At 41.0% G+C, this 9,380-nt stretch overlaps 1 protein-coding gene across 1 annotated transcript; it reads right to left on the bottom strand.

Annotated features, from left to right (window-relative positions):
* Nucleotides 1-2,419: 2,419 nt before the first annotated feature.
* Nucleotides 2,420-6,263, bottom strand: nkx1.2la (NK1 transcription factor related 2-like,a). Its single transcript, XM_061909883.1, has 2 exons — nt 6,146-6,263; nt 2,420-3,015 (listed from the first exon to the last, which is right to left on the bottom strand). Exons 1-2 carry the CDS (start codon nt 6,261-6,263, stop codon nt 2,420-2,422), a joined length of 714 nt encoding a protein of 237 aa, XP_061765867.1.
* Nucleotides 6,264-9,380: the final 3,117 nt, after the last annotated feature.

Raw genomic sequence — 9,380 nt, 5'->3', positions numbered from 1 at the left:
GGGACGAGCCGCGCAGCAGCCGTCAGCTGAAATCTATCACCGGCAATCTTCACACCTGACGGTAATGACGGGGCTGCCTTCATAAACCTGGACAACCTGCTATCACTTGCTGGATTATAGTCTTCTGTACACGTCACTCCCCGCGTTCTCCTGGATCCCCTGTTGTTCCCCTTGTCTCCCGGACTGCCTTTTGTATTCTCGACCTCCCGCTTGGACACGTTTTCCCACGGACTTCATCGTTCCTTCGCTCTCGTCAACATTTTGGTAAGACACACCTCAGCTAATCTACACACATAGCCTTACACCATACACACTTGAGTTTTCGTCACACTTCATTTCCTTGGTTTATTCATTAGTATTCTGTTCGAGTACAGTAAGCCCCGTCCTTCATGTTATCCTGTTCTCGCTGTGTTTGCCCTTCCGTATTTTCTTGAGACTAGGGTTCGTATGTTAGATCCACTATGGACTGGACTCTCACACTATTATGTTAGATCCACTATGGACTGGACTCTCACACTATTATGTTAGATCCACTATGGACTGGACTCTCACACTATTATGTTAGATGCACTATGGACTGGACTCTCACACTATTTTGTTAGATCCACTATGAACTGGACTCTCACAATATTATATCAGATCCACTATGGACTGGACTCTCACAGTATTTTGTTAGATCCACTATGGACTGGACTCTCACACTATTATGTTAGATCCACTATGGACTGGACTCTCACACTATTATGTTAGATGCACTATGGACTGGACTCTCACACTATTTTGTTAGATCCACTATGAACTGGACTCTCACAATATTATATCAGATCCACTATGGACTGGACTCTCACAGTATTTTGTTAGATCCACTATGGACTGGACTCTCACACTATTATGTTAGATCCACTATGGACTGGACTCTCACACTATTTTGTTAGATCCACTATGAACTGGACTCTCACACTATTATGTTAGATCCACTATGGACTGGACTCTCACACTATTATGTTAGATCCACTATGGACTGGACTCTCACTATTATGTCAGATCCACTATGGACTGGACTCTCACACTATTATGTTAGATCCACTATGGACTGGACTCTCACTATTATATTAGACCCACTATGGACTGGACTCTCACACTATTATGTTAGATCCACTATGGACTGGACTCTCACTAATATGTTAGATCCACTATGGACTGGACTCTCACTATTATGTTAGATCCACTATGGACTGGACTCTCACTATTATGTTAGACCCACTATGGACTGGAATCTCACTATTATGTTAGACCCACTATGGACTGGACTCTCGCTATTATGTTAGATCCACTATGGACTGGACTCTCACTATTATGTTAGATCCACTATGGACTGGACTCTCACTATTATGTTGGATCCACTATGGACTGGACTCTCACTATTATGTTAGATCGCTGTGTTTGCCCGTCCGTATTTTCTTGTGTCATCCCTGCAGTACCCTCCGTCGTCTTTAAGATGAGTTGTGTGTCTCACCGTTTTCCCTGGATCTCCCTCTGGACTCTGACTGCCTCCCTCAATCCTTGACTCCCCCGGCTTGGACACGGATCTTGCCTCTTCGCTCCTGCGCTACGGACTTCCGCGTTCCTTCGCTCTCGTCCACACTTTGGTAACACACACCTCAGTTAATCACACACATAGCCTCACACCGCATACACTTTTGGATCTCGTCCACACTCCATTTCCTTTGTTTATTTTTATATTGCTTGATTATTATATATATATGTATATATATATGGTTAAAATGTATATAAAATCAATCTTTGGACATTACTGCTATCTGGTGTCCGTTTGCCGTCATCTCCTCTTAGTAAAAGATGACACAAATAAGCAAAAAAAGAGAGAGATTGAACCCTTCTGATTAAAAGTTGATGAAAGAGTTTTAATTACTACCCCGGTTTGGATTTTATGAGCCCGCAAAGAACCATTGCGATGCTGCTGTTGTCACAAAATGCCGGCTTTCTGCTCAGACAAAACTGTAGGACTGCCATACACACATGAAACAAAAACTTCAATGTAGGTCTCACTGAGACCTATATTTCATACACTGACCGCCCCCAACTAAAATCAACAGGAAGTTTGCTATTCCCACTTCAATACAACAACTGCATTACATTCACCATGCATTAGAGTCTCAAAATGGCGCCTCCAAGGCGTCTTTATAAAATACCCAAGCCACTTTACAACTGTTATTACTATGAGACTGATGTATAACACATGTGTATACAACTTTTTCTCTGTGTAATAATCCATCTTCTACCGCTTATCCGGGCTCGGGTCCCGTGGGCAGCAGCCAAAGCGGTCCCGTCAATCCCTGCTTGCAGCTTTCATTTTTTTATTCGGTCCCTTTTGGCCTCAGCCAAATGTAGGAGAGTTGTTTCATAGGTGAGGATTGAAGTAAGCGGGCTGCACAAATCCGGCGGACATGAAGGGATGCAGGAGTCCCCCGGTGGAGGAAAGCGGCACAGGTCCGGCTGTGTGGAAGATGACGTTCCCGGAACTGAGGTTGGGGAAGGACTGCTGGAATCCGGCCTGGCCCGGCCCGCATGTGCCCTGACCGGGACTGATCAGGGCGCCGGAGGTGGGCGGCAAAGTGCTGTCCGCCCCCGGATTCTGCTTCTTCCACTTGGTCCGCCTGTTCTGGAACCAGATCTTGACCTGCGTTTCAGTCAGACTCAAGGACAGGGCCAGGTTGAGCCTCTCGCACACCGACAAGTACCGGGTGGCGCGGAACTTGTTCTCCAGCGCCACCAGCTGTTCGTAAGTGAAGGCCGTCCGGGCGCGGCGGGGCTTGGTGCCGCTCGGGTCTTGGCGCCGCCTTTTGTGCGAGGAGGAGGGGTCCGGCGGGGTGACTGTGGACTCCTCTGATGAGTGGTCCGGGTCACTGGGGAGACCCTGGGTGCTGTCAGCTGCCGGGCTGAGGATGAGGGGGTCCACAGCGGCGGGTGTGGGCTGCTCGTCTTCCGAGTCCTCCCCTGAGGGAACAGGAACAAAACATGAGCTGGTATCGAAATCATCAAAGTAGGGAAGGGACTCATGGTCCAGTCCCTGGCCGGTTAATCGTTTTGCAATGCAGTCTGCTGAAAATGATGGAAAGTGCTACTCTGTTGTCACTATTTGATCGGTGCCGGAAGACACGGTCGGTCCACTTGCAATATTTTACGATTGGGGCTTCTCCTACGTCATGTTCTGTGATATTTCAATGTTTTGTACAAACCAATAACTTACCAAGGACTAGGGTTGTCCTGATACCAATATTTTGGTACTGGCACTAAAATGTATTTTGATACTTTTCTCAATAAACGTTCTGTTAATGTTTGGATAAACTAAGTCTAGGGTTGTCCCAATACCAATATTTTGGGACTGGCACTAAAATGTATTTTGATACTTTTCGATACTTTTCTCAATAAACGTTCTGTTAATGTTTGGGTAAACTAGGACTAGGGTTGTCCCAATACCAATATTTTGGTACTGGCATTAAAATGTATTTCGATACTTTTCAATACCTTTCGATACTTTTCTCAATAAATGTTCTGTTAATGTTTTGTACAAACCAATAGCTTACCGAGGACTAGGGTTGTCCCGATACCAATATTTTGGTACTGGCACTAAAAAGTATTTCCATTTTTTTCAAAACCTTTTGATACTTTTCTCAACAAATGTTTTATTAATGTTTTGTATAACCCAATATCTTACCAAGGACTAGGGTTGTCCCGATACCAATATTTTGGTACTGGCACTAAAATGTATTTCCATTTTTTTCAAAACCTTTTGATACTTTTCTCAACAAATGTTTTATTAATGTTTTGTATAACCCAATATCTTACCGAGGACTAGGGTTGTCCCGATACCAATATTTTGCTACTGGCACTAAAGTATATTTGGATACTTTTCAATACCTTTTGATACTTGTCTCAATCAATGTTTTATTAATGTTTTGTATAAACCAATAGCTTACCAAAGACTAGGGTTGTCCTGATACCAATATTTTGGTACTGGCACTAAAATATATTTAGATACTTTTCAATACCTTTCGATACTTGTCTCAATAAATGTTTTATTAATGTTTTGTATAAACCAATAGCTTACCAAAGACTGGGGTTGTCCTAATTCAAATATTTTGGTATTGGCACCAAAATGTATTTCAATACTTTTCGATACCTTTCAATCCTCTTTCCAATATTAATGTTTTGTACAAACAAATAGCTTACCAAGGACCAAGGTTGTCCCGATAGCAATATTTTAGTACTGGCACCAAAATGTATTTTGATACTTTTCGATACCTTTCGATACTTTTCTCTTTAAATGTTCTGTTAATGTTTTATATAAACCAATAGCTTACCAGGGACTAGGGTTGTCCCAATACCAAAATTTTGGTACATGCACTAAAATGTATTTCGATACTTTTCTCAATAAATGTTTTATTAATGTTTTGTATAAACCAATATCTTAACGAGGACTAGGGTTGTCCTGTTATACAAATATTTTGGTACTGGCACTAAAATATATTCAGATATTTTTCAATACCTTTCTATACTTTTCTCAATAAATGTTTTATTATGTTTTGTATAAACCAATATCTTCAAGAGGACTAGGGTAGTCCCGATACCAATATTTTGGTACTGGCACTAAAATATATTTACATACTTTTCGATTCCTTTTGATACTTTTCTCAATAAATGTTCTGTTAATGTTTTGTATAAACCAATAGCTTAACGGGGACTAGAGTTGTTCCAATACCAATATTTTGGTACTGGCACTAAAATGTATTTCGATACTTGGTGTGTGTGTGCGCTGCCGAACGTGCTCCTCTGAGAGGTAAAACCAGCAATGTTATGACGTGACGACATTCTTGAAAACTGGTACTTTTCAAACAGAGTGTGATGAAGTCAGTGCCTCACCAGCCATGAACCTCACCGCACGTCACTGATAGGTAGGTAGATAGACAAGAACGCTCCTGGAAGTAAAACCTGGATAAGGATGCTCCTTGAAGTAAAACCTCTACAAGGATTCTCTTTGAAGTAAAACCTCTACAAGGATGCTCTTTGAAGTAAAATCTGGACAATGATACACTTGTGAAGTAAAACCTCTACAAGGATGCTTTTCGAAGTAAAACCTGGACAGGGATGCTCCTTGAAGTAAAACCTAGACGAGGATGCTCCTTGAAGTAAAACCTGGACAAGAATTCTCCTCTAAGTAAAACATGGACAAGGATGATTCTTGACGTAAATCCTGGACAAGGATGCATTTTGAAGTAAAACATGGAAAAGGATGCTCCTTGAAGGAAAACCTGGACAAAGATGCTCCTTGAAGTAAAACCTCTACACGGATGCTCCTTGAAGTAAAACCTGGACAAGGAATGCTCTTTATAGTAAAACCTCTACAAGGATGCTCTTTGAAGTAAAACCTGGACATAGATGCTGCTTGAAGTAAAACCGGGACAAGAATGATCCCTGAAGTAAAACCTCTACAAGGATGCTCCTTGAAGTAAAACCTGGACAAGAATGCTCCTTGAAGTAAAACCTCTACAAGGATGCTCTTTGAAGTAAAACCTGGACAAGGATGCTCTTTGAAGTAAAACCTGGACAAGGATGCTCATTGAAGTAAAACCTGGAAAAGGATGATCTTTGAAGTAAAACTTGGACAAGGATGCTCCTTGAAGTAAAACCTGGACAAGGATGCTCTTTGAAGTAAAACCTGGACAAGGATGCTCCTCGAAGTAAAACATGGACAAGGATGCTCTTTGAAGTAAAACCTGGAAAAGGATGCTCCTTAAAGGAAAACCTGGACAAAGATGTTCTTTGAAGTAAAACCTGGACAAGGATGCACTTTGAAGTAAAACCTGGACAAGGATGCACTTTGAAGTAAAACCTGGACAAGGATGCTCCTTGAAGGAAAACCTGGACAAGGATGCACTTTGAAGTAAAACCTGGACAAGGATGCTCCTTGAAGGAAAACCTGGACAAGGATGCACTTTGAAGTAAAACTCGGACAAGGATGTTTCCTTGAAGTAAAACCTCTACAAGGATGTTTCGTTGAAGTAAAACCTCTACAAGGATGCTCCTTGAAGTAAAACCTGGACAAGGATGCTCTTTGAAGTAAAACCTGGACAAGGATGCTCTTTGAAGTAAAACCTGGACAAGATGCTCCCTGAAGTAAAACCTGGACTAAGATGCTCCTTGAAGTAAAACCTCTTAGTCGTGTTCTTGATGGAATTTGTCATCTAGAGCATCTTCAGTGGTCCCTTCTCCAAGGTGTCCTGGCCGTAGCGGACCCGGAGGAGCCAAAAACTGTTGTGGGCCTCCTGCGGTCCTGGCGGTCCTGGTGGGGGCGGCGGACTAATCCTTCAATAATTTGTGGAGCAGATAGCGAGTGAAATGTCTTGTTGCGGAAAGAAATCCCGGCTAAATCCAGGCGGGCCGTGACGTGCTAATGGATTTCATATTTGGCGGCGGGTCGATGAATGTCATCTTGTTGGGGGTCTGGGAGGTGGGGGGGTCTGGGGGGTGAGGGGGTGTACCTGCCAGGTGCTGCAGGGAGATATGCAGCACGCAGTAATGGGATATCGATCAAAGCGTCCTCAACGGGACCATTTAAACAATTATCTGGGCCCGCCTGCCCGGTGCCAATCACACGGTCGGGGCCCCGGGACAGCGAGCAGCCTTTGTGGCTCCTCGCCATCGCCACGCCGACCTGGAAATGAGGGGAAGGTCACACAATGGGGGATCTGATTGGGGGGAGGGGTCAATAAAGAGCGCTGACTTCCTGTGGAGAAACGGAACTTGCAGACTTACTTTTGGCCTTTTTCAGCATGTTGTTGTTAAGTTCAAACAAACATGGACGTCCAGACTCTCCCAACAAGGGCCACATACGGAAAAAGTCAAAGTATGCCAGGGGCCATTTTGATATTTTCACATTTTGTTAAAAAAAATGCTAAAAGGGGATATTGTATATGTAAAGACAAAACTGAGTATATCATTAATACAACTGATTTGTGTAGTCTTTTTTTCTTTTTACCATCCTAAATCTACTTATGACCTTCTTTTTGTCTACTTTTACCTTACTTTTTCCTACTTCGACCTTCCTTTTACCTTTTTTTTGCCTACTTCTACATTCCTTTTACCTTCATTTTGCCTACTTCTACCTGCCTTTTACCTTCTTTTTGCCTACTTCTACCTTCCTTTTACCTTCTTTTTGCCTACTTCTACCTTCTTTTTGCCTACTTCTACCTTCCTTTTACCTTCTTTTTGCCTACTTCTACCTTTCTTTAACCTTCTTTTTGCCTACATCTATCTTCCTTTTACCTTCCTTTTGCCTACTTTTACCTTCTTTTTGCCTACTTCTAAATTCCTTTTACCTTCTTTTTGCCTACTTTTTACTTCCTTTTACCTTCTTTTTGCATACTTCTACCTTCCTTTTACCTTCTTCTTGCCTACTTCTACCTTCCTTTGACCTTCTTTTTGCCTACTTCTACCTTCCTTTTACCTTCTTTTTGCCTACTTCTACCATCTTTTTATGCCTACTTCTACCTTCCTTTTACCTTCTTTTTGCCTAATTCTACCTTCTTTTTGCCTACTTCTAAATTCATTTTACCTTCTTTTTGCCTACTTTTTACTTCCTTTTACCTTCTTTTTGCCTACTTCTACCTTCCTTTTACCTTCTTTTTGCCTAATTCTACCTTCTTTTTGCCTACTTCTAAATTCCTTTTACCTTCTTTTTGCCTACTTTTTACTTCCTTTTACCTTCTTTTTGCCTACTTCTACCTTCCTTTTACCTTCTTCTTGCCTACTTCTACCTTCCTTTGACCTTCTTTTTGCCTACTTCTACATTCCTTTTACCTTCTTTTTGCCTGCTTCTACCTTCCTTTTACCTTCTTTTTGCCTACTTTTACCTTCTTTTTGCCTACTTCTACCTTCCTTTTACCTTCTTTTTGCCTACTTCTACCTTCCTTTTACCTTCTTTTTGCCTACTTCTACCTTCCTTTTACCTTCTTTTTGCCTAATTCTACCTTCTTTTTGCCTACTTCTACATTCCTTTTACCTTCTTTTTGCCTACTTTTTACTTCCTTTTACCTTCTTTTTGCCTACTTCTACCTTCCTTTTACCTTCTTCTTGCCTACTTCTACCTTCCTTTGACCTTTTTGCCTACTTCTACATTCCTTTTACCTTCTTTTTGCCTACTTTTTACTTCCTTTTACCTTCTTTTTGCCTACTTCTACCTTCCTTTTACCTTCTTCTTGCCTACTTCTACCTTCCTTTGACCTTCTTTTTGCCTACTTCTACATTCCTTTTACCTTCTTTTTGCCTACTTCTACCTTCCTTTTACCTTCTTTTTGCCTACTTTTACCTTCTTTTTGCCTACATCTACCTTCCTTTTACCTTCTTTTTGCCTACTTCTACCTTCCTTTTACCTTCTTTTTGCCTAATTCTACCTTCTTTTTGCCTACTTCTACATTCCTTTTACCTTCTTTTTGCCTACTTTTTACTTCCTTTTACCTTCTTTTTGCCTACTTCTACCTTCCTTTTACCTTCTTCTTGCCTACTTCTACCTTCCTTTGACCTTCTTTTTGCCTACTTCTACCTTCCTTTTACCTTCCTTTTTGCCTACTTCTACCTTCCTTTTACCTTCTTTTTGCCTACTTCTACCATCTTTTTATGCCTACTTCTACCTTCCTTTTACCTTCTTTTTGCCTACTTCTACCATCTTTTTATGCCTACTTCTACCTTCATTTTACCTTCTTTTTGTCTACTTCTACCTTCCTTTTACCTTCTTTTTGCCTACTTCTACCATCTTTTTATGCCTACTTCTACCTTCCTTTTACCTTCTTCTTGCCTACTTCTACCTTCCTTTGACCTTCTTTTTGTCTACTTCTACATTCCTTTTACCTTCTTTTTGCCTACTTCTACCTTCCTTTGACCTTCTTTTTGCCTACTTCTACCTTCATTTTTACCTAATTTTTGCCTACTTCTACCTTCCTTTTACCTTCTTTTTGCCTACTTCTACCTTCCTTTGACCTTCTTTTTGTCCTGACTTTGCCGTTTTATGAGCATCTTATATCTACTTTTGCCCTTCATTTTGCATTTTTTACCATCTTATATCTACTTTTTACTTTTCACCTTCTTTTACCTTTGTTTTTGCTTTGTTAACCATGTAAAATCTGCTTTTGATCTTCTTTTTGCCTTTTTTTACTATCTTAAATCTACTTTTACCCATTTTTCATACTTTCTACTTTCCTTTTACCTTTTTTCCCTCTCTTTTGCCTTTTTTTAACCATCTTATATCAACTTTTTACCTTCTTTTACCTTTCTTGTTGCCTTTTTTAACCATCTAATATCTACTT

This window comes from Nerophis ophidion, linkage group LG09 (genome assembly GCF_033978795.1).
Source record: "Nerophis ophidion isolate RoL-2023_Sa linkage group LG09, RoL_Noph_v1.0, whole genome shotgun sequence".
NCBI lineage: Eukaryota > Metazoa > Chordata > Actinopteri > Syngnathiformes > Syngnathidae > Nerophis > Nerophis ophidion.
The sequence above is the reverse complement of the archived record's forward strand: the minus strand, read 5'-3'. Positions and strand labels throughout refer to the sequence as shown.

Excerpts from the sequence above, each read along its gene's own strand:
- nkx1.2la (XM_061909883.1), bottom strand. The coding sequence starts at position 6,263 with ATGACAAATTCCATCAAGAACACGACTAAGAGGTTTTACTTCAAGGAG. Across the intron at positions 3,016-6,145 it reads CAAAGAGCATCCTTGTCCAG|GGGAGGACTCGGAAGACGAG; the intron begins GTTTTACTTCAA and ends CTGTTCCCTCAG.